The sequence below is a fragment of the Oncorhynchus mykiss genome, chromosome 28, assembly GCF_013265735.2.
Source record: "Oncorhynchus mykiss isolate Arlee chromosome 28, USDA_OmykA_1.1, whole genome shotgun sequence".
Lineage (NCBI taxonomy): Eukaryota > Metazoa > Chordata > Actinopteri > Salmoniformes > Salmonidae > Oncorhynchus > Oncorhynchus mykiss.
Window position 1 is genome coordinate 18,985,684 of NC_048592.1, and position 25,958 is coordinate 19,011,641.

At 43.4% G+C, this 25,958-nt stretch overlaps 1 protein-coding gene across 2 annotated transcripts; it reads left to right on the forward strand.

The window, feature by feature from the left end:
• Window positions 1-1,013: 1,013 nt before the first annotated feature.
• Window positions 1,014-25,958, forward strand: LOC110508675 (zinc finger CCHC domain-containing protein 2). Of its 2 annotated transcripts, none has more exons than XM_021589383.2 (13): window positions 1,014-2,071; window positions 3,462-3,567; window positions 3,992-4,062; window positions 8,062-8,133; window positions 16,502-16,602; window positions 19,382-19,467; window positions 20,136-20,219; window positions 20,471-20,525; window positions 20,611-20,734; window positions 20,938-21,088; window positions 21,201-21,323; window positions 21,547-22,896; window positions 23,284-25,958. In XM_021589383.2, the coding sequence occupies exons 1-13, from the start codon at window positions 1,280-1,282 to the stop codon at window positions 23,340-23,342; spliced, it is 3,174 nt and encodes a 1,057-aa protein (XP_021445058.2). In that variant the 5' UTR covers window positions 1,014-1,279; the 3' UTR covers window positions 23,343-25,958. The 2 variants fall into 2 exon arrangements, with proteins under 2 accessions (XP_021445058.2, XP_021445059.2); XM_021589384.2 differs by having other exon boundaries at window positions 3,995-4,062.

The window sequence follows — 25,958 nt, forward strand, 5'->3', positions numbered from 1 at the left end:
TGTTTTACCTAGACTGACTCATCAATGAAACAATGTCACAAATAGCATTGATTCCTGCATCTTCAGGTGGTTTGTTAGAATATTATGTTAAAATGCTGTGTATATGACAGTATTCAAGACATGTTATATTTAGAATCATATTGCATAATGTTTTAATCAATAGAAATCAATGAAAGCTTCTAAAATATTTTCTAATTCAAAATATTTGAAACGGCTCCTTACGCCCACAGTGATTAATTTAATCACATTGGAAACGTCTATCATGGGTTAGTTATACAAAATATTTGACTATATATTGTGCAATATAGAGCTAGCCAGCTTGTAGTCCTAAAAAAACGTAAATTATTTACCTCTGGTTCGTTCAGAAATTCCTATCGGCAAAATGAATGGGGAAAGAATAATGGGTTTGGAATAAACTCTGAAAATAAGGTCTGAGGTTAACACAGGTTGAGATTTTATAGGATTTGTTCATAAGACAATCAGCCAGTTAACGTGAGTATTATGAAGCCTTTATGTATTTTTTCATAAATGCTTAAAAATTCAAAAAGTGACGATCGGCGGCAGGTAAACTAGCGGTTAGAGCGTTGGACTAGTAACCGAAAGGTTGTTAGAACTAATCCCGAGCTGACATGCTAATAATCTGTCGTTCTGCCCCTGAACAAGACTGTTAACTCACTGTTACTAGGTCGTCATTGTAAATAAGAATTTGTTCTTCACTGACTTGCCTAGTTAAATAAAAGGTAAAATCATTTATCTCAGAACAGAAGCTGGATCCCTTCTAGCCATGACCGAGTTGGTACCTACAAAAAGACGCCATTACTCTCTTTATTGTGTAAATATGTTTCAGGGAATTGCACTTCACAGTTTCATGCAATTATATATCGAATATCGAATGAAATCGAATATTATAGAATAACAATCCATTGTGACAGCACTGACACATTTAGTTTAAAAAAATGTTTTTACATTAATGAGAGAAAGTGACTTCGGTGACCTCTGGTAAATACACCCTTGTCACGACCCGGTACAGGGGATGAAGTTAGGACCCAGCAGTTTGATGAAAGATGGGAGGAGTCAACTATGGGATTTTCGAGTGGTACAGTCAGTGTATGAAATGAGTTACTGAGCCAGCTATACATAATCTCACTATTTAATTTCCTTCTAATATCACATAAATACAACTCCGCGGCAGTGTACAGATGCGAATGTAGCGAGTATGTAATGCTCCGATACATTTGAATGAATTGATAATTGCTAACAAGTCCTGTCAGAGTTGATCATGCTGAAAATTAAACTGCCCATGCGAACGGCGGAGGAAGAATACCATACCGTCGAAGACGAGCAGGAAAATACCGATTACAACAGTCTCGCTATTGATTCGATTCCGTACCGTGGTGTGAGCCACCGGTTCAAGGATTCAACGAGGGAATCGTGTCGCCTGTCGCAAATTGACAAGGAGACGGTGTTTGAGTGGTTCGGCTTGCACCTCAACCCAGCAAAGCGGATAGAGTTTATGTACGGAATACTTCATATGTGTCAACCACTTGAGCTTCGCTTTTTCGGATCCTGTCTTGAGGACCTTGCACGGAAAGATTTCCACGTCTTCCGAGACTTTGAGATAAGGGCGAACAGTCAAACTGACTTGGGCCTCCTTATGGACGTTGCTGACCCTGTCGTTCGTTCCAAACTACTTGTCTGCCTGTCACTTTTGAGATCTGAAAACAGAGAATGCGCGGGCACACTTTATCGTGCTTTGAACCATATGGATCCAGCGCTGTTCTTGAATACTTATCATGGCGTTCCAGTATCTCCACGTGGGAGCGCTCAGAATGTACCTGATCAACATTCCCCTCGCGATGGTGGAATGAAGTCCGGGAGATTGGAGCATCCCAGTGGGCCTCCACTGGAGGCAGAGTCGGGTTCCCTGGAGCACTTGGCGCTACTTTTCACCATGGCCTCGCTGCACCCCGCGTTCTCTTTTCACCAGAGGGTTACTGCCAGGCACCAGTTGGACAATGTGGAACGGGCCATAGAGGAGAGAAGGTATTGCCACAACCGCCCGAGCGTCCAGGTAAGCATCACATTGACAGCTTAAGTGCGTCTCAAGAGTGAATCTAAAGGGGCCTCCTCACCTTACCTCCTCTCCTTAGCTCAACTCATTACCTCACTTCTTATTGTCACTGACCTGATTGAACTGAGCAGGTGAAAGGCTCCCATCACATTTATTATCCTGTGCGGCAGGTGTGGAAACGAGAAGAAAGCCAGCAAAGGCTTTGCTACTGTTGACTATTGAAATGCACCCACCCCCTTGGGGGGCCCTGGTACATATGATGTTGACAAGTCCACAGGGGGCGTTCCCCAGTAAGACTTTTACCTGACTTTTACTTTGACAATAATGAATTAGGTAGGTACTACTTAAACAAGAATAACCTGTTTTTCTAAAATGTTACTGGCCACCTAGATCATAGGAATGAACAGATTACTTTTTTTTTATACAAAATCTATATGGAATCAGTTTTGAGTTCAGATGACGCAATGTAGCACTTTATTTCTAGTAAAGTGAGACCAAATAATTGCTGTAGGGATAGACCTTAATAACCGTAGCATGCACTGATGTGAATAGACTTGTGGCGTTAGCCTAAAAAGAGAGGAAAGTGGTTCAACCCTTTCATACCAAGTATTGCTTAAAGCAGTTTCATTTCCAAGAACAGTCTTGAGTGCATGGCCATATGACTACAAGCCGAGTTCATTGTGCTGTCACAAAATGACAGACGCCATAGAATGAAGATCACTTTTTCAATCAGGAGAATAGAGAGAGAGAGAGACAGCTTATCTGGTTTCAGCAGACATGCTGGCCACGGCTACTGTGTCTTCTGTCATCTTCTCCACAGTAGCTAGCTATTATGAATGGGAACACCCAGCATTCTTGTGAATGGTTGCATTGTGATCTTACTTTGCATTGTGTTGGAGAAACCTTTTTCTCTCCCCCTCGCTCTTTCTCTCTCCCCTCTTTCGCTCTCTTTCACTTTCTCTCTCCCTCTCTTTCTTTCTCTCTCTCTCTCCCCCTCTTTCTCTCTGGCATCCAATGAAAAAGCCAGGAGTTTGAATGAGACAAACACCCTCTCTCTCTCGTCTGTCTGACTGACTGCTCTCTTATAGGGGCACTCTGTCATGCCCTCTTGGCTGGTTCTCGGCATAATTATGTCACGTTAAGACAGTTAGCCTACACTTTCCTGTGGATAGGCGATATTTCTAATCGAAACGGAGCTGACTTATGAATATAAATTAAACTGAAAAAGGAGAAAAAATGTAGTTTTCAAAGCATGTGGAGAGGAGAAAATTAGTATTGGTTCCAGTTAAGTGTTGTAAGGGGGAATTTGTTTAGTGGGACTATTATTGGGGGAGAACGCACATTTTATTTTTTTACAAAAGCACCAATCACTTCACTTTCTTGGTTGCAGCATACCCTGCGAAAGGAGGACCTCAGCCTCAGGAGCACTGACATGGGTCAGTCGGCCTGCTGTATTCCCAATCAGCTCCCGAACAGGACCTTATCTCAGAGAGAAGGTAGTCTCAATCCTGTTTGTTATTGCATCCTCTGAGGTCTCTCATTCACATGTTGAGAGGAGTGTTCAAGCAAGATGTATTTTAGCCCAGTACGTTTGAGGTAAAAACAAGAGACCCAAACAAATGGTAAAATATGGCTCAATAGACAGGATATATTCCAATTATCTGTAGTTTTAAACTGATACTGTGAGATTCTTGCATTGATGCCCATGTTCTACTTACACAGAGGCAGATGAACTCGTTGATATCATTTTTATTTCTCTTCATATAAATGGTGTCCCATGAGTTCTTCTGACTCTGGGTAAGGAGAGCAATGCCATTCCTTTAACAGTGTTCAATGTATTCTGTGTTAATCAAAATTACATTTGGGTGAACAGCAATTAATTTCTCAAAAGAATAACCCTGGACTTCTTTCTTCCTGTAGCAGTTCACATTGACAAGATTGAGCTAAAGAAGATCTTTTGGAACCGAAGAAACAAGGAATACAGTATTGAGGTATGTTCATGTTTGGACTCTAATTTTTCATGATTTTTGAGGCATACCCCTGTAGTGTGTAGGTATACTTATTTTTGTTAGGCCTATATATCGTTGACCACCAGATTGGTTTGCGCTTCCTCACATTCACATTATGTCACCAAAAAAAAAAAAGTTTATCCTGAGCTTCAGATTGTCCATGCAATATTTTGTATTTTTTTTCTGTAAATCGTGCAATGTTCTCTTACAACATCTGGACAGGCAGAGATCTAAGACTTTGCCTGGCCCAGACTCAACAGTCCGTCCTCTATGGCCAGGCATCAGCCAGGCATTGTGACAAACAGCACTGTGCTGAGGAGTCTGTGAGGGGGAGGAGGAGAGCAAGACGGAGAGAGCCAGGTTAAATAGGACAGCAGGAAGGATTGCTCCCTGCTATTCACATGCTGCCCTCCTTTGCAAGAGAACACAATCTGGTGGAAATATGTCCTTGATCGTTTGCGACCCCATAACATCTGCCGTGACTGTTTTTACAAGCTTGCGGCGGCATCATATCAGCCTGTTAAAAAACGGAAAGTCTTCCATTTAGACTAGAGGGTTGAAAGACTTGAGGGAAGCTCCAAGATTTCATAACACTGAGATCATGAGATGATGTCCTCACCACAACGTTGCTGATGCTTTTGCTCAGATAGCTGGAGTAGTAATAGAGTAGACGTATTTCTGACTGCTGTCCTTATCTGTGATCTACTGAAATTGACCAAAACCATGAAGGCTACTTAGCTAAGTAACTAGAACATACTGCCAACACATGCTAACGATAATGAGTGTTGTGTTGGTGGTCACTTAACAGTTAAAATCGGATCAAAGTTATATGGATAACAAGATGAGCTTCATTGAGGAGACTTCTAACCTTACCTGTTTCTGCGTAGTCTGCTCTACAGAGCCAGTGGTACTGACAGTGTGTGTGTGACTGAGTGGAGGTGTGTGTGACACTCGTGAATGGAAGGAATGGCCGTCCTGGTCTTGACTCAATACCCATCCTCATCATCTGTGTGGCTGGGCAGAATGAAGTCTTCGGTTAGCCTAACAGGTTATACTTAGGCAGAGGCTCAGTGTTGCCTCTGGATTTTTCAAGGGGATTTCCCTTCGCCTTGTGAAACCAACCTTGTATTAAGTATAATGAAACGTGAGTGCAGCGGTCAGTTTGCTTGACCAAGCTAGAATTCCCTTGGTCTAAGGGAGATATCTCAGTGAGAGGTTTGTGTTTGGTCCAATAGGTTTCTGAAACCTGCTCTCCAGGCTTTTTTTGGTGCTGGAGAAGGGTTTATCTGTTATTGAACCCTGCTGTCTTATAGCCTACTTGAAAAGGATGCACCAATGTAGCCTAAGTTGAGAGGCGCTGTACAGACTGTGTAAGGAATCAACTGGCAGTTGAAACCCTCTTGGCTGAAATGTGGAGGTGGACAGTGATAAAATGTTGCTGCTAGCCAGGGCTGGAAACTGACGCACACACACATTTTGTTCTTCTTTCCTCGTGGGGACCTAAAGTTAATTTCCATTAAAAATCCTATTTTCCCTAACCTTAACCCGTAACCCTACACCTAACCACTAACCCCTTACCCTAGTTCTAACCTTAATTGTAACCCTAAACCTAACCCCTAAGCTTAAAATAGCCTTTGTCCATATGGGGATGTGGAAAATGTTCCCATGAGGGAGAATTTATTGTTTTACTATCCTTGTGGGGACTTAAGGATTTTAGGTCCCCACAAGGATAGAAGAACCAACCCACACACACACACATACACACAAAAGAGAAAGTGGCTTGCTGGGCTGTGCCATCTGTTCTGCTGGGCATGGTATATGAAAGAGGGTGTTAGTGAGTTAAATAGGGGAGAACATCCATCATCTTCAGCACAGGAGGAATTTCACTCTGTCTACTCTAGGCTATACACAACACAACTAAGAGTAGCCTGTAATACTAGGGTAGGCCTGTGCTGAACTCAGTGTAAAACAATGCTTTGAGAAGTAGGCCTAGCATATTACTTGCTGAATTGTTTCACATTCATTCAGCGTTATTCACTTTTCCACTAAGGCGATGGGAATTACATCCTTGGCTCCTTTATCTGTTCTAAACTAAATAACAAAAATGTTGGTTATCTTGTCACCCTGATCAGAGAGGACTTGGGGTTTAAAACACTCATTAATCATTGGTTTTCAATGCTCACTGTTTTCCTTTTGTCTCTCCTTTTGTGAAGGGCAGACATACTAGACAAACCACTACTTCCTGTGTCCAGCTTGAACTGGGCCTACAAATCAGACATTATTATTCAGATGTTTATAAGGAGCCTAGCCTGGCTGCTAAAGCCAAAACGACTCTCCCTATCAGTCCCTTCAGTGTCTGAGGAATTTATACTAGTCAACGTTGGAAGCAGCTCAAGTGTTGAAAGAAACAGTTTGGGAGTTAAATTGAATTTATTTGGGTATAAACATATTAGCAAAATGTACATTTTATTCAAAGAGCAACAGATTTTTTTATATCCCATTTCAAGCTGATGAGTACCTTTATCATTCACCTTTGTCAGGGATCAAGGTGAAAATCTGTTTCCCAAATGGTACCCTATTCCCTGTGTTGTACACTACTTTTAACCAGAGCTGGGCCCTGGTCAAAAGGAGTCCACTAGAAAGGGAATAGGGAGCCATTTGGGACTCATTGGTGTTCAGTAGGGGAGCACCAACTACCAGACTCCACAGGTTAACTCTGTGATGGACAGAGTAGAGTAGACTGCCAGGCTGTGAAAGAGCTTGTGTTCAGAACCCCCCCGCAGAGCAAATTATTGGTCCCAGTGATGATGGAATGTCACATTCAAAAAATGTACTATTTACAGAGTAGAATATTTTCATATAGCCTTCCACACACGGTATAAGCATCAGAAAAAGAAAAAAACAAGAAAAAGTATGTGCTTGTCTGTGATTGAGCGCTATAGCCTAAAAGTCTCTCAGTCAACAATTGTTTCTGAAATGTTAGGCTACATATACATACAACTAACCCAAACAATGAACAAATAAAATAATAAATAATTGTGGCTAGTAGCCTAACTGAATCATCAAATCAGAGCCCAGTAAAATCCTTCCTATTCTCTTGGCCTCCAAAGCATGAGAGAACATCAGTTCACTCTAACCGTCTGAGTGAGGTGAGCGGCTGAGACTCAAACCTACTACTCAATCTGTCACCATTCATTATTTAGTCTGCTTTGAGAGGCAACAGAAAGCACCTCTTGGTATGTTTTCTAAAGATCCAGATGATTTGTGAATATTTAGGGCCAGCGGGGTAATGTTTTGAAAGGACAGTATGACAACACTCCAGTATGCCACCACTCCATTCAGAGCAGGTCTAGATAAGTATTGATGCTGTTGATTCAAGATGGTTGAAATGTTTAACATCAGTTTTTTTTCTTAGTACACTAACTCAATTTTAGTGTAAATTATCATAGGCCCTCTATTGGTATGCAAACTTGTCAAGAGTAGTTCAGGGTGAGTTTTTGTTCTTCTTCCCAATGGGAAAACATCCTTTCAAGGCAATGACTATCAGGGTACGTAAGGGAGCTTGTTATGTTTTTCTGCTCAAAACATGTACAGAGAAATTCCAACCTAGCTCTTTCTAAGATCCTTATTTACTTCCATAACTAAGGTATGCAATGACCCGCTACAAAATCAAATACCTCAAACATTCTGAGCAGGAGTTTAGAGTGGAGCTGACGTCACCTTGTCTGTGTGTGTTTAATTAAAAGTGACTTATGAGGACACATCGGACGATCTAAATACTAAACTACATCACCAAATGGAATGTGGAGTCGTCCAGATTCCAGAATGTAGTAAAGTGGTTGACTGCCAAGTATCAAATTAATACCATACTTTGTTTCATCTGCATATTTCAGGGGAATGACATGCTGTCTAAGCAATGTATATGATGTGTGTTTGGTAAAGCATACTGATGAATGGTGCTGTCTTCCTCCCCTCTTCCAGGTCCAGTGGTCTGACTCAACGTGGAGCACAGTGACTAAGACTCACCATGAGCTGTACGACTTCCTGTCCAAGGTATGAGAGAAAAGCATATCCCCATCAATAGATTATAGGCCTAGAAGATACTGGATTTAATGTCTGGTGAAATAAAGTCACACTATCTGCCGTCTGTGTAAGAGGTCTGATGATATGTGGATGTTGTCTCACGGATAAATAGATGAGCGGTCTGTACACTTCGCACACAGTATATTGTTGCTCCACAGGCCAGGAGGTATTTTGGATTCCTGTATAGATCTTGTCGTATGCCATCAGATCATATTCATTTTAGTGCTATTAGGGCTTTGATTTTTGGGGATTAACTTCTGTTTAATTAGTTAGCTCCACAGCCATCTGCCAACCCAAATGCAGTGTTTACTTTCCAAATGTATGCATGTGCTTTCTAGTCACTCAATGCTTGCTGTGCATGCTAATACTAATATTGTAACATACAGTACCAGTCAAAAGTTTGGACACCTACTAATTCCAGGGTTTTTCTTTATTTTTACTATTTTCTTCATTGTAGAATAATAGCGAAGATAGCAACACAATGAAATAACACATATGGAATCATGTAGTAACCAAAAAAGTAAATGTATGTTTTATATTTGCGATTTTTCAAAGTAGCCACCCTTTTTTTTTTTTCAACATCAACTGTTCAGAAGAGACTGCGTGAATCAGGCCTTCATGGCCGAATTGCTGCAAAGAAACCACTACTAAAGGACGCCAATAAAAAGGAGACTTGCTTGGGCCAAGAAACACGAGCAATGAACATTAGACTGGTGGAAATATGTCCTTCGGTCTGATGAGTCCAAATTTGTCATTTTTGGTTTCAACCGCTGTATCTTTGTGTAGGTTAACGGATGATCTCCGCATGTGTGGTTCCCACCGTGAATTAGGGAGGTGTGGGGGTGCTTTTCTGGTGACACTTGTCAGTGATTTATTTAGAATTCAAAGCACACTTAACCAGCATGGCTACCACAGCATTTTGCAGCAATATGCCATCTGGTTTGCGCATAGTGGGACTATCATTTGTTTTTTTAATGACAATAACTTCTACCAGCATGTTAAATGTGCAACCAGAGGGGAAAAAAACTCAAGACCACCTTTACTCCACACACAGAGATGTGTACAAAGCTCTCCATCGCCCTCCATTTGGCAAATCTGACCATAATTCTATCCTTCTGATTCCTGCTTACAAGCAAAAAGTAAAGCAGGAAGAACCAGTGACTCGGTCAATAAAAAAGTGGTCAGATGAAGCAGATGCTAAGCTACAGGACTGTTTTGCCAGCACAGACTGGAATTTGTTCCGGGATTCTTCCGATGGCATTGAGTACACCACATCAGTTACTGGCTTCATCAATAAGTGCATCGATGACGTCGTCCACAGAGTGACTGTACATACATACCCCAACCAGAAGCCATCGATTACAGGCAACATCCTCACTGAGCTAATTGGTAGAGCTGCTGCTTTAAGGAGCGGGACTCTAACCCAGAAGTTTATAAGAAATCCCGCTATGCCCTCCAACAAACAGGCAATGCGTCAATACAGGACTAAGCTCAAATCATACGACACCGGCTCCGACGCTCGTCGGATGTGGCAGGGCTTGCAAACTATTAGACACAGCCACGTGCTGCCCAGTGACATGGGGCTACCAGACGAGCTAAATAACTTCTATGCTCACTTTGAAGCAAGTAACACTGAAACATGCATGAGAGAATCAGCTGTTCCAGATGACTGTGTGATCACGCTCTCCGTAGACAACCTTTAAACAGGTCAACATTCACAAGGCTGCAGAGCCAGATGGATTACCAAGACGTGTACTCCGAGCATGCGCTAACCAACTGGCAAGTGTCTTCACTGACATTTTCAAACTCTCCCTGTCGGAGTCTGTAATACCAACATGTTTCAAGCAGACCACCATAGCCCCTGTGCCCAAGAACACTAAGGTAACCTGCCTAAATGACTACCGACCCGTAGCACTCACATCTGTAGCCATGAAGTGCTTTGGAAAGGCTGGTCATGGCTCACAACCACCATCGATAAGAGACATTACTGTGCAACTGTATTCATCGACCTGGCCAAGGCTTTCGACTCTGTCAATCACCACATTCTTATTGGCAGACTCAACAGCCTTGGTTTCTCAAATGATTGCCTCGCCTGGTTCACCAACTACTTCTCTGATAGAGCTCCGTGTGTCAAATCGAAGGGCCTGTTGTCCGGGAACTCTGGCAGTCTCTATGGTGGTGCCACAGGGTTCGATTCTCGGGCCGACTCTCTTCTCTGTATACATCAATGATGTCGCTCTTGCTGCTGGTGATTCTCTAATCCACCTCCGCTGACGACACCATTCTGTATACTTCTGGCCCTTCTTTGGACACTATGTTAACTAACCTCCAGACGAGTGTCAATGCCATACAACTCTCCTTCCGTGGCCTCCAACTGCTCTTAAACGCAAATAAAACTAAATGCATGCTATTCAACCAATCATTGCCCGCACCTGCCCGCACATCCAGCATCACTACTCTGGACGGCTCTGACTAAGAATACGTGGATAACTACAAATACCTAGGTGTCTGGCTAGACTGTAAACTCTCCTTCCAGACTCACAGTAAGCATCTCCAATCAAAAATTAAATCTAGAATCGGCTTCCTATTTCGCAACAAAGCTTCCTTCACTCATGCTGCCAAACATACCCTCGTAAAACTGACCATCCTACCGATCCTTGACTTCGGCGATGTCATCTATAAAATAGCCTCCCAACACTCTACTCAGCAAACTGGATGTAGTCTATCACAGTGGCATCCATTTTGTCACCAAAACCCCATATACTACCCACCACTGCGACCTGTACGCTCTCGTTGGCTGGCCCTCGCTTCATACTCGTCGCCAAACCCACTGGCTACAGGTTATCTTCAAGTCTCTGCTAGGTAAAGCCCCGCCCTATCTCAGCTCGCTGGTCACCATAGCAGCACCCACTCGTAGCACACGCTCCAGCAGGTATATCTCACTGGTCACCCCCAAAGCCAATTCCTCCTTTGGTCGCCTTTCCTTCCAGTTCTCTGCTGCCACTGACTGGAACGAACTGCAAAAATCACTGAAGCTGGAGATTCCCATCTCCCTCACTAGCTTTAAGCTCCAGCTGTCAGAGCAGCTCACAGATCACTGCACCTGTACATAGATGGGCTGTATACAGATGGGCTATCTACCTCATTCCCATACTGTGTTTATTTCCCATTCCCATGTGTAACTCTGTGTTGTTGTATGTGTCGAACTTCTATGCTTTATCTTAGCCAGGTCGCAGTTGCAAATGAGAACTTGTTCTCAACTAGCTTACCTGGTTAAATAAAGGTGAAATAAAATTTAAAAAACACCATTATCCCAGAAAACCTAGACCCAGTCCAATCTTTATTGCACTCCACCCTGCCCTTTCACACCTGGACTAAAGGAACACCTACAGTATGTGAGAATGTTATTCCTTGACTACAGCTCAGCGTTCAACACTATAGTGCCTTCAAACTCATCACTAATCTAATGACCCTGGCACTGAACGCCTCCCTCTGCAACTGGATCCTGGACTTCCTGATGGCCGCACACAGGTGGTAAGGGTAGGTAACAACACATCCACCACACTGATCCTCAACACGGGGGCCCCTCAGGTGTGCGTGCTCAGTCCCCTCCTGTTCACTCATGACTGCATGGCCAGGCACCACTCCAACACTATCATTAAGTTTGCCGATGACACAACAGTGGTAGGCCTGATCAACGACAATGACGAGACAGCCTATAGGGTTGTGGTGCCAGGACAACAACCTCTCCCTCAACGTGATCAAGACAAAGGAGATGATTGTGGAGTATAGGAAAAGGAGGACCAAGCATGCCCCCATTCTCATCGACGGGGCTGTAGTGGAGCAGGTTGAGAGCTTCAAGTTCCTTGGTGTCCACATCACCAACAAACTAATATGGTCCAAGCACACCAAGATAGTCTTGAAGAGGGCACAACAAAAGCTATTCCCCCTCAGGAGACTGAAAATATTTGGGGCCAAGCTTCCTGCCATCCAGGACCTCTATACCAGGTGGTATCAGAGGAAGGCCCTAAAAATGGTCAAATACTCCATCCACCCTAGTCATAGACTGTTCTCTCTGCTATGGCACAGCAAGCGGTACCAGAGCACCAAGTATAGGTCCAAGAGGCTTCTAAACAGCCATAAGACCCCGGGATGGACATCTAATAAATGGCTACCCATACTATTTGCACTGCTGCCACTGTTTATTATCTATGCATAGTCACTTTAACTCCACCTAAACTCAGCAAGAAAAGAAACGTCCTTTCACTGTCAACTGTGTTTATTTTCAGCAAACTTAACATGTGTAAATATTTGTATGAACATAACAAGATTCAACAACTGAGACGTAAACTGAACAAGTTCCACAGACATGTGACTAACATAAATTGAATAATGTGTCCCTGAACAAAGGGGGGGGGTGGGTCAAAGGTAACAGACAGTATCTGGTGTGGCCCCCAGCTGCATTAAGTACTGCAGTGCATCTCCTCCTCATGGACTGCACCAGATTTGCCAGTTCTTGCTGTGAGACGTTACCCCACTCTTCCACCAAGGCACCTGCAGGTTCCCAGACATTTCTGGGGCGACTGGCCCTAGCCCTCACCCTCCGATCCAACAGGTCCCAGACGTGCTCAATTGGATTGAGATCCGGGCTCTTTGCAGGCCATGGCAGAACACTGACATTCCCGTATTGCAGGAAATCACGCACAGAACGAGCAGTGGCATTGTTATGCTGGAGGGTCATGTCAGGATGAGCCTGCAGGAAGGGAGGAGGGAGGGAGGAGGATGTATATGAGGGAGGAGGATGATGTCTTCCCTGTAATGCACAGCGTTGAGATTGCCTGCAATGACAACAAGCTCAGTCCGATGATGCTGTGACCCAGCGCCCCAGACCATGACGGACCCTCCACCTCCAAATCGATCCCGTTCCAGAGTACAGGCCTCGGTGTAATGCAGATTCCTTCGACAATTAACGCAAATCCGACCATTACCCCTGGTGAGACAAAACCGCGACTCGTCAGTGAAGAGCACTTTTTGCTCTCCTGTCTGGTCTAGTGACTGGATTTGTAACCATAGGCGACGTTGTTGCCGGTGATGTCTGGTGAGGACCTACCTTACAACAGGCCTACAATCCCCCAGTCAAGCCTCTCTCTGCCTATTGAGGACAGTCTGAGCACTGATGGAGGGATTCTGAGTTCCTGGTGTGACTCGGGCAGTTGTTGTTGCCATCCTGTCCCGCAGGTGTGCTTTTCGGATGTACCGATCTTGTGCAGGTGTTGTTACACGTGGTCTGCCTCTGTGAGGACGATCAGATGTCCGTACTGTGAGACGCCTAAGACAGCGAGACAGGACGGACATTGCAATTTATTGCCCAGGCCACATCTGCAGTCCTCATGCCTCCTTACACCATGCCTAACATGCTGACCAGACCAGACACGTCGCGTGTGCGAGCGTTGCAAAATAAATGTAGAAATCCATGTTATTCAATTATTGCACCCACGCTGCTCGCACGCACGCGCCAATGAGTGTCTGCGATGCCAAGGGCTAAAATAGAAGTCATTCCTATTTCTGACGCAGATCGCGCAAGTCCTGCCTCTCCCATCTCCTCATTGGTTTATAGAAGCAGGTACCCATGTTGGTTATACCCACGTGGGTGATTGAAAGACAATGTTTTGCCGGTCGCTGTTGGAGTACTGTGAAAGTGTAGATGCCAATTACCATATAAGTTCAAAGATGGAAAAGCCTGGAAGGAGGAAAGATGACTAGAAACGATTCAGTTGGCCGTTTTATGAGTGGATTAATTGTCGGAGTAGAGGACCTTGTGCATTTCAGGTAAAATAAAAACGCAATGTTTATATCCCAGGACAAATTAGCTAGCAACAGCAAGCTAGCTAAATAGGACAAATTAACTAGCAAGTGCAAGCTAACTAGCCTAATTGCCAAACATGTTTAATGCTTTTCGACCTGTCCCCAAATTAATATAATTGGTTCAGAGTTTGTTTTGATATTTTAACCTGCGTTTGGTGTAGGGGGACAAAATACATTTATGCACGATGTTTGGGTTCTGTGTTCACGCAGATGAGCAGGGACCCTGGGCATCTTTCTTTTGGTGTTTTTCAGAGTCAGTAGAAAGGCCTCTTTTAGTGTCCTAAGTTTTCATAACTGTGACCTTAATTGCCTACCATCTGTAAGCCGTTCCACAGGTGCATGTTCATTAATTGTTTATGGTTCATTGAACAAGCATGGGAAACAGTGTTTAAACCCTTTACAATGAAGATCTGTGAAGTAATTTGGATTTTTATGAAATATCTTTGAAAGACCGTGTCCTGAAGAGTTTACGTGTACATATTACCTCAATTACCTTCGACTAACCGGTGCCCCCGCACATTGACTCTGTACCGGTACCCCCTGTATATAGCCTCTCTATTGTTATTTTACTGCTGCTCTTTAATTATTTGTAACTTTTATTTCTTATTTAGGTATTCTCCTTAACTGCATTGTTGGTTAAGGGCTTGTAAGCACGAATTTCACAGTAAGGTGTTGTATTCGGCGCATGTAACAAATAAGATTTGATTTGAACCAAAAGCACACCTCCAGACTGTGTAAGGGCTATTTGACCAAGAAGGATAGTGATGGAGTGCTGCATCAGATGACCTGGCCTCCACAATCACTCGACCTCAACCCAAAAGAGATGGTTTGAGATGAGTTGGACCGCAGAGTGAAGGACAAGCAGCCAACAAGTGTTCAGCATATGTGGGAAATCCTTTAAAACGGTTGGAAAAGCATTCCAGCTTGACTACCTCATGAAGCTGGTTGAGAGAATGCCCAGAGTGCAAAGCTGTCATCAAGGCAAAGGGTGGCTACTTTGAAGAATCTCAAATATAAAATATGTATTGATTAACATGTTTTTGGTTACTACATTATTCCATGTGTGTTATTTCATATTTTTAATGTCTTCACTATTATTCTACAATGTAGACAATTGTAAAATAAAGAAAAACCCTGGAATGAGTAGGTGTGTCCAAACCTTTGACTGGTACTGTATAATCAAATGTATTCTACATCTTGCTATTTTGTTATACCCCTAAATGTTATATATACACTTTATGAATATACTGTATGTACATTGCCTTCGGACAGTATTCAGACCCTTTGACTTTTTCAACATTTTGTTACGTTACAGCCTTATTCAAAAATGTATTAAATAAAAAAAATCCTCAACAATCTCCACAGAATACTCCTTAATGACAAAGCGAAAACAGGTTGTTAGACATTAAAACATAGCTTATTTGCGTAAGTATTTAGACCCTTTGCTATGAGACTCGAAGTTGAGCTCCGGTGCATCCTGTTTCCATTGATCATTGTGATTGGAGACCACCTATGCTAAATTCAATTGATTGGACATGATTTGGAAAGGCACACACCTGTCTATATAAGGTCCCACTGTTGACAGTGTATGTCAGAGCAAAAAGATCAAGAAATTAGTTCCAAGGAATTGTGAGTAGAGCTCCGAGACAGGATTGTGTCAAGGCACAAATCTGGGGAAGGGTACCATAACATTTCTGCAGTATTGAAGGTCCCGAAGAACACAGTGGTTTCCATCATTCTTAAATGGAAGTTTGGAACCACCAAGACTACTAGAGCTGGCCGCCCGGCCAAACTGAGCAATTGGGTGAGAAGGGCTTTAGTCAGGGAGGTGACCAAGAATCCAGAAGGACAACCATCTCTGCAGTACTCCACCAATCAGGCCTTTATGGAGGAGTGGCCAGAACGAAGCCACTCTTCAGTAAAAGGCACATGACAACACGCTTTGAGTTTGCCAAAAGGCGTCTAAAGACTCAGACCATGAGAAACAAGATTGTCTGGTCTGATGAAACCAAGATTGAACTCTTTGGCCTGAACGCCAAGCGTCACGTCTGGAGGAAACCTGGCACCATCCCTACGGTGAAGCATGGTGGTGGCAGTATCATGCTGTGGGGATGTTTTTCAGCGGCAGAGACTAGTCAGGATCGAGGGAAAGATGAACAGAGCAAAGTACAGAGATCCTTGATGAAAACCTGCTCAGGACATCAGACTGGGGTGCTTCAACAAAGTACCGAGTAAAAGGTCTGAATACTTATGTAAATGTGATATTTCCGTTGTATTTTATTTTTATACATTTGGTAATGTTTTTTTCTTTGTCATTGTGGGATATTTTGTGTTGATTGATTAGGGGGGAAAAACGAATCCATTTTAGAATTAGGCTGAAACGTAACAAAATGTGGAAAAAGTCTAGGGGTCTGAATACTTTGACGGCACTGTATGTCTATGATAACCCCTCATACGATTCCCTGCATTTCAGCTTCCATGTGAGAGGTCTGCTGAGCCCTTTGAGAAGGGACTAGTGAGGTTACTGGCCCAGAGAGACCAGTATGAACCCAGGGACCTGGAGAGGATGCTACAGTGAGTCTCCCTCTTTTACTCTGTTTGTTGCAGCACGCAGAATGATGCGACATCTCAAGGGTTTTCATATTGTCAGTCAAATAAATTGATTTCTTGAAGTTCACACTTTCTTGTTGTTTTGCACTCCAGCTGTTCTTTTTTCCCTCGATATTCAGGGTAGCCTAGTGGTTAGAGTGTTGGACTAGTAACCGGAAGGTTGCAAGTTCAAACCCTCGAGCTGACCAGGTACAAATCTGTCGTTCTGCCCCTGAACACGCAGTTAACCCACTGTTCCTAGGCCGTCATTGAAAATAAGAATTTGTTCTTAACTGACTTGCCTAATTAAATAAAGGTAAAATAAAAAAATCTATGACTTGCTTCTGTGGCATAAAATAACATTGCTGTATGAGATGGCTAAAACTGTCTACTAGTCCAAACCTCTACTTTAGCTGTGTTTTATTCACAAACCTCAACTTTTCATATTGTGGAGATTAGAGTAGACTACCCTCTAGTTACTGTCACCAACACTGCCATAAACTCCAGTGTTGTCAGTTATGGTTATGGTGAATAACCTCCAGGCTTTACATGTGTCAGAACCCAGGCTTTGATATCTAGGTCAACTGTGATGTCATTACCATTACTAGCCATTCCTTAAGGCAGTGTTTCCCAACTCCAATTTCCCAGTACTCCCAACAAAACAAATGTTTGTTGTAGCCCGGGACAAACAGCTCATTCAACTCAATTAGGGCTTAATGATTAGTTGACAAGTTGAATCAGGTGTGCTTGCCCAGGGCTACACTAAAAATGAGTACTGTTGGGGGTCTTAAGGACTGGAGTTGGGAAACACTGTCTGAAGGCATTGACACGCACGAGAGTACTTAACACCTCTGAACAGAGTTCCAGACATAATTTGTAGAAACAGGCAAAAATGTTGTCAGTCAGACGGTTAGTCCCTAAAACCATGAATGGCAGACCGTAACTTGGTGAGACTTGGTTTCTCCATTGCAGATATGGATGGGATCACTTTTTCCCCTTCTCTTTTTCACTACCATCCAAGGTCACACCAGCACTTTGATCTCTTACACAGTGCACCTACTGTATCTTGCTATTAGATATAGAGGTCGACCGATTAATCGGAATGGCCGATTAATTACGTCCGATTTCAAGTTTTCATAACAATCGGTAATCGGCATGTTTGGACACTGATCATGGCCGATTACATTGCACTCCACGAGGAGACTGCGTGGTAGGCTGACTACCTGTTATGCGAGTGTAGCAAGGAGCCAAGGTAAGGTGCAAGCTAGCATTAAACGTATCTTATAAAAAACAATCTATCTTAACATAATCACTAGTTAGCTACACGTGGTTGATGATATTACTAGTTTATCTAGCTTGTCCTGCATTGCATATAATCGATGCGGTGCCTGTTCATTTATCATTGAATCTAGGCCTACTTCGCCAAACTATGGATTTAACAAGCGCATTCGCGAAAAAAGCACTGTCGTTGCACCATTGTATACCTTACCATAAACATCAATGCCTTTCTTAAAATCAATACACAAGTATATATTTTTAAACCTGCATATTTAGTTCATAAAGCCTTCATATTGCTAGTTCATATTGAATCACATGGATTTCTAAATGTATTTTGTGACGCTCGAGCACGTGACGTGTCCGGTCTGGTCAGCATGTTAGATAAAATACGGAATGGTTCCGTATTTCACTGAAAGAATAAACGTTTTGTTTTCGAAATGATAGTTTCCGGATTTGACCATATTAATGACCTTGTATTTCTGTGTGTTATTATATTATAATTAAGTCTATGATTTTATATTTAATAGAGCAGTCTGACTGAGTGGTGGTAGGCAGCAGCAGGCTCGTAAGCATTCATTCAACAGCACCTTACTGCATTTGCCAGCAGCTCTTCGCAATGCTTCAAGCCTTGCGCTGTTTATGACTTCAAGCCTATCAACTCCCGAGATTAGGCTGGTGTAACCGATGTGAAATGGCTAGCTAGTTAGCGGGGTGCGCGCTAATAGCGTTTCAAACGTCACTCGCTCGGAGACTTGGAGTAGTTGTTCCCCTTGCTCTGCATGGGTAACGCCACTTTTGTGGAGCGATGGGTAACGATGCTTCGAGGGTGGCTGTTGTCGATGTGTTCCTGGTTCGAGCCCAGGTAGGGGCAAGGAGAGGGACCGAAACTATACTGTTACACTGGCAATACTAAAGTGCCTATAAGAACATCCAATAGTCAAAGGTATATGAAATAGTCCTATAATTCCTATAATAACCTCAACCTAAAACGTCTTACCTGGGAATATTGAAGACATGTTAAAAGGAACCACCAGCTTTCATATGTTCTCATGTTCTGAGCAAGGAACTTAAACATTAGCTTTTTTACATGGCACATATTGCACTTTTACTTTCTTCTCCAACACTTTGTTTTTGCATTATTTAAACCAAATTGAACATGTTTGATTATTTATTTGAGGCTAAATTGATTTGATTGATGTATTATATTAAGTTAAAATAAAAGTGTTCATTCAGTATTGTTGTAATTGTCATTATTACAAATAAATAAATAAAAACAATTGGCCGATTGAATTGGTATCGGCTTTTTTTGGACCTCCACTAATCGGTATCGGCGTTGAAAAATCCTAATCGGTCGAACTATAATTACATATTCTAGTATAGAACAGGAGATGGAGGACACATTAAATTATAATTTCCAAGTCACTTTCTCTCTCCCTCTGTGTAATTTTTATCTTTAACTCCCTTTCTCCTCTCTCCACTGTGACAGGGACATGCTTCTGTCAGCCCCAGCAGCCTTCAGGCATAGAGGAGAGGTCTGCAGGTTCCTTGTCCCCTGCCTCAGCCTCCAGGGAGGTGAGATATCACCCACTCCGCTGACGTGTACAGGAATGCATGTCTACACAAACCATCCACCTGATTGGTTAGGGATACCTTGGAACACAGACCACAATTACCCCTCTATCTTCTAGAATGATTTTGTATGTTGATTGACGTGGTCGGTCCATGTGACTAATCGTACCAATAAACAACTTCTCAGTCAACTTAACTCCACTTTAAAAAAAATAATTATTATGGCCTTTGAAAGTAACGTCCTGAGCCCAGTTTCAATAGTGCTCTCAGAGGACCGGTAAATCCTCCAGAAATAACACGCATACTGCTTGGAGGCTAGCTTAGAGAAATAAACCCAGCTTCACAGTGAACAGCTCTCAGCATAGCAGCGGGACCAGGTGGCTGTTTCACCACATTAAACCCAGAGCCATTATCAATTGACTAATTATTATTTGGGAAAGTTTCCTCAAACCTCTGACCATTCAAGGGAATCCATTGCCCATTGATTTCACACAGCTGCATCAAATTGACCACAGAAATTCATAAACCAGGAATGTATTTTTGATGTCAAGGCTGTTTAATATTAACACACTTCCACTGCCTCAAGACCTGCAAAGCTGTAATGTTAGGTAGGCTGGAATGATCTTGCCGGCCATTCCCTAATATCTCACCATCTGGTCTTTCCTACCCAGATAATACAGTAACTCTGGGAAAGACCTGCAAGGCAGCCGAGCACTTTAAAGAAGACTGCACAGAGCCATCCAGTCAGGACGAAGGTGTGTGTGTGTGTGTGCGCGCTGTGTAGTTTCTATTATCGCTGTCTCATATAAACTATTTACTCTGCCTGTCTGTCGTTCTTTGTGGGGTTGATCTGACAGTGTGTGGAAATGGCTATTTCATACAGACAGATATTTGTTGCCTGTCACCCTATGTGATATAAGTCCAGTTGAATTCAATTGATCGATAGTTGATGTTCACTCGTACTTCTCTCTCTTTCTCGATCATCATTCTGCTCTCCCTCACCCAGACTTAGAGTCTCACCACCTTGGGCATCAGACGGAGTGCAGCAGCTTAGGCCAGAGGTAAGAGCTCTATCTGTTCAGTCCAAGACATGTGACCTTGTGGCTGATGGGTTGTACTAAGAGGATCCTTTCCTTCTCTTTACAGCATACTGATGACAAAGAGCAGCCGGAGTGAGAGCCAGAGGCCTGCTGTCCACTTAGAGCACAACGGAGTGGTGAAGGGGAGGAGAAAAGCAGACGTTATGTCCTGTTGGCCAGACCCACATCAGGTCAGTCACACATCTCTCCCTGACCTGGCCACTAGAGAAACTGGTAGAAACAGCAGGACTGTCAATATGCTGCTGTGTAACGCTGACTGACATCTGTTCTAACAGTAAAAGCATATCTTTTGTATTTTTGACATTTTTTGGTTTGATTAGATCATGATAATTGACATCTGTTTAGCGTGTTAAATGCTCTGCTCTCTCTTCAGAAGGTAGATGAGAAATGGGCTTTCACTCCAGAACTAAAGAGTAGAAGAAGACCCGATGAAGTTAGGAAAAGTGAGGGGGCCAAAGCCTACATCCCCAATGGCATCATCAGACCGCCTGCAACAAACGTGACTAGACAGGGTGTCAGTGAGAGTAAGTAACCATGCCTGGCAATAACCCCCCCCCCCAATTGAATGATTAACATTTTAACAACATGCATGTTTGTGATTGGTGGTTTTCTAAGTGCATTCCTCCACCCCTGTAGAGCCCATCCAGGACAGGTATGGAGACACGTGGTCTGAGAGCTCCAGTACCCCCTCCAGCCCCCAGCATGAGGCCCGTGAGAGTCTGGAGAGTGAGGACCTTGAAGACATGGAGGAAGAGAGAGGTGAGTGGCCCCTCTACCCATGTGGGGAATGAATGGGGCAGATTTTCCCGGGCCAGATTAATCCTGGACTAAAGAACACTTTCAGTGGAGTCTCCATTTAGTCCAGGACAAAGCTTTATCTGGGTCTGGAAACCGGCCCATGATGTCTCAGTCTTTAGCCCTGATGTGAAATAGTGCTGTTGAACCTCAAGATGTCTTTAATGATCGCTTCTCTCTCTCCCAGACACTACTGAGAGTTACTCTTCTGTCCAGCAGAAGAGGGCGAGTGGTCACAGCAGGGGGAAAGTTGTGGCTACTGTACACCCTATGGTCCCTGTACCCCACAAGGAAGAGCCATCCTACACTGACAGTCCCCGACGTGTACATCCTCTACCACTGACGGTTCAGAATGGGCCCACCATGCCAGACGTTATGGTCTTTGTCAATTCACAGCCGGAGGACGGTTCACCAGCAGAGGAGGCACTGACTGGGACCACCCCCATGGTTCCTCAGGAGTCCATCCCAAGCCAAGCTTTCCTGGGAGACCCTGAGAGACAGAGGCATGTGTCTGTGTCTGCACCCCTGAACTCACAGCCAGCCACCCCAGGCTCCAGCAGTCACCCCATACTCCAGTGTTATAAAACCCCCACTAGCCCAGACAGTAAAAGCACTAACCCCCAGCACCAGCCCCCCATGGGTGCAATCAGTGTCATCCCCCTGACCTCCCACATGTCCCCCCTGCAGCAAACATACATCACCACTGACTTAGCCTCCACTGCCAACCTACCCCTAGCAGCCTCACTCCCTGACCCTAACACCAGGCCTCAAGCCCTGGCTGTACCCACCAGCCTACCCACCCTTAACTACGTGACACCCTCCTCCGGGGCAACTGTGACCCCAGTTGCCATCAGTCAGGTTCAGGCCACTCTGCTCCCAGCCATCCCCACTCACACCCCCGGCCCCGTGTCCAGCCAAGCCCTGACCCTCACCCACAGCACGGCCCAGGGAGACGGCACCTCTTCTTGCAGCAGCTCGGGGGAGGCAGCAGGGCAGGCCCAGCAAAAGCTGCAACCCCAGCAGCAGACCCAACCTCCACAGCAACAGCAGATGAGCTGCAGCACCTGCGGTTGCCATGGCAGCTGTGGTAGTAGCCACTCCCCCAACCCCAACTTCTACTTCCCTCCCCAGCTGGGGCGCCAGGTCTTCAGCGCCGCTCACCTCCCTCTCTTCCACCTCCCATCCATGTGCAGCACTGGATATCCCAGCCACCGCAGTCAGGTCCAACACCAGAGCAACGGCACCACACAGCTACCCTTCTATCCCCCTCCTCACACAGCCACGCCAACACAATACGTCAGTGGACCCCTGCTCCATACCTCCCACTCAGACCACATGCTGGCCACCCAGGCTGGATACACCCTGCAGCAGATGGCAGCTGCTTCATTCAACCGTTTCTACACACCCGTGTTCTCCTCGGTGGGACTGGGCACGGGCATGAAGAAGAGTAGTGCCAACGTCTCCTGCTATAACTGTGGGCTCAGCGGGCACTATGCCCAGGACTGCAAGCAGCCCTCAATGGATGCCGGGCAGCAAGGTAATACTGGCCAGGCTAGTGGCAGAGAGAGGAGGTGAAGTCTCTCATATTGATAGAGCAGAGAAAAGAAGGATTTATCTTTTGTTTGAGCAAAATCAAATGTTGTATAGGAAGGCAGAGCTTTCTTTTGTAACTTTTTTTGTCCCCACCATGTTTTGCACTGTCCACCATTTTTATGTCTGACGCTCTCTGTAGCAAATCCTGGATTGTCTGAACGTTCTAAAGAGCTCTATTAAACACCCAACCAAGTATTAAATCATCTTTTGATAGGACACTGAATCTGGAAGGCTAGCATAAAGACTATGGTCATCACGTTTCTTTATGTTACTTGTTGGCTAGTTTGGCACGCGACACTGACGCACTCCTGTGTGTGTGTGTGTGTTTCAGGTGGCTTTCGGCTGAAGTATGCAGCCCCCCACTCCTCTGAAGCAGACAAAACTGATTGACATGACAGAGAGAGGACCAAGACAATGCTTTGTTTATCTCACTACAGTAAAGATTCCAGAAATCCAAAGGGTTGAGTTTTTCACCAATTTGTAATACCTTCCAAATGTCCTTTAGGGGTTTGAGAACCCGCGCAAATATCCTAACTAGTTTCTCAGCAAAGAATAGAATCCAGAATTTTCAGAGGGTGGTATTTTGCACACAAGACTAGTCTCTAACTTTTAAAGAAAGAAAACCACATATTTAAATGGTGTGGTGGTAAACTTGCATTCAATAAGGATTGATGGATTTGGAGAGAAAGATTGTTCTATTCTGATTTTAATGTGGGTCTTTTTGGAACATTTAAATTCTTCCAGAATCTGCCTTTGGTTCAAGTCGTTATATGTTGGCTAAGTAGCCTATATGAACTAAAGCATGACATCACTTCAAGTCTCTGTTCTCCCTGTCAGTTATTTTATATGCTAGCACTTGTAATGGGAGGGAAGGTAGTGAGTAGTACAGTGCCTTAGTGCCTCACAGAGAAAAGATGGAGAGGGTTGTATTATCGCATAGGTGTTCAAAAGGAAAATACAGTTAAACAGCAGCCAGCAGCCTACCAGTTCATTGCATTTTTTTTGTATCCATTTGAAATAACAAAATGTGGGAATTATAAAAAAATAGGGGGGGGGGGGGGGGGGGGGTGAATATTCAAAAACTTCACATTATCTTTTATTTTTTGGATTGTCATAAAGTGGAGGAAAGATGTATGGTTTATGAGATAAAATATTTATGTAATTTGTTTTTTTTGACAGAATATTCTGAATGTACCATAAATACCCTGTATTTAATTTGTTTTACAAGCTAACGGTATTCCATTTAAGGAAAAACTTTGTGCGAAAAAGGAACGTTTCATTGTCATTTGTTGCCACTTGATTTAATGTGAAGCATGTATTAAATGAATCATGTCTGTCATTCATGATGTTAAAGGGATACTTCGGGATTTTTGGCAATCTACTTCCCTAGAGTCAGATTAATTTGTGGATACCATTTTTATGTCTCTGCGTACAGTTTGAAGGAAGCTGCTTACTAGCGCTAGTGCAATTGCTAACTAGTGTTAGAGCAATGACTAGAAGTCTACGGTATCTGCTAGCATGCTAGACTTCCAGTCATTGCACTAATGCTAGTTAGTATTGGCTCATGAAACCACCTCTTAACATAACAATGGTATCCAGGAGTTCATCTGACTGGGGAAGTAGATAAAGAGCCTCATTGCCAAAATCCTGAAGTAACGTTATAACCCTTTAATGCTGCTGTTTTGTTTGTAACTGTCTCCTGGGGGCAAAATCGCACTAATCCTTGCAGGTCTGTGCAGGTGTGTGTGTGTGTATATCTATGTTTGGTTCTTTGTGGGTCATGTCCCAAATGCTCTCAGGCAATGAGAGGACTCTTGTGGTTAATGTATCCCCTAAGCCTCTCCTCTACTAGGTGATTTACTGAGACCCAAATCAACCCCCCCATCCCTACCCCCTAGGCACTTGGGTCGATCCAAAGTCAACCCCTCAGCACTTCAGTAGATCTGAAAGAATTCGATAGATGTAATCAATGGTAAAATCTTCACTTGAGCTTGCCTGCTGATAAGATTGCTGGAATTCTTGCCATATTGCTCTCATCTATACAATAATTTCTGATCTGCACAAGTGCAAAGGTTAGGGGCTAGTGGTCGATCTTTGGATTGGGCGACAGAATCACTGTCCCTTATCCTACCGCCATGCATGTACTGTACCTGTTGAAGATGTTGAACGTTTGGCTCCTGCCCGTTTGTGTAGGCTTGTGTCAAGCTCTTTGTTGCCAGAACTTTATGTGCCCTATTCCTACTTTCTCATGCAGCAATGAGAGTGTATTATGCATGTAGGTGTATATTTGTGCACATCTGTAAGAGGCTAACTACACACACTTACTGTACTCAGATGAGAACTTCTGTATTAGAAAAAAAGGTAAAACACTCACTGTTGTTAAAGACAATCGCCTGTTTGTGACATTGAAACCCACCTTTCTCTTTCACTGTCTGCTGTTGAGGTGGATTGTTTTGTGTTTTCCAGCATACCAACACACTGTAAGCTATCTGAAATTGACACACAGGTAAAGTGGAACGTTTTAGAAATTGGAACTTATCTATAAGCAGTTTTTCAGAATCAGTTTTTTAAAGTTTTAAACGTTTTGTAATTGGATTTAAGAGGCCTAGTTGTTGATTTTATTTTGATTCATATCTTTATTTTGATGTTTCAAATTAAAATTGAAAGAGAAAAAACATGAACTATCAAGCCTGTTTGATGTATTTGTTGAATTTTTATGTTGTTAAAGATGCAGTGCTGTAGGTTGAGGTAGTGTTACCTCTAGTGCAATTAATCTCTTGATTAAATGTTAGGGTAGCAACTGAAATATGTAATTATACAATAGTTCCTTCCTGTGCAAAATTAAGCAAACACTTTTTTTTTTCAGTGAAGTTTGTAGCAATCAATGAAAAAAACAACCAACACAAGTGTATATTTTAATATGGAGATCCCCATGCTATATCAGAATGCGAAATGCATTCTAAATGGTTTATTCTTCCATAAAAAAAATATACAATAGACATTGAA

Excerpts from the sequence above, each read along its gene's own strand:
- LOC110508675 (XM_021589383.2), top strand. The coding sequence starts at position 1,280 with ATGCTGAAAATTAAACTGCCCATGCGAACGGCGGAGGAAGAATACCAT. Across the intron at positions 4,063-8,061 it reads ACAAGGAATACAGTATTGAG|GTCCAGTGGTCTGACTCAAC; the intron begins GTATGTTCATGT and ends CCCCTCTTCCAG. Across the intron at positions 20,735-20,937 it reads GTTGGCCAGACCCACATCAG|AAGGTAGATGAGAAATGGGC; the intron begins GTCAGTCACACA and ends CTCTCTCTTCAG.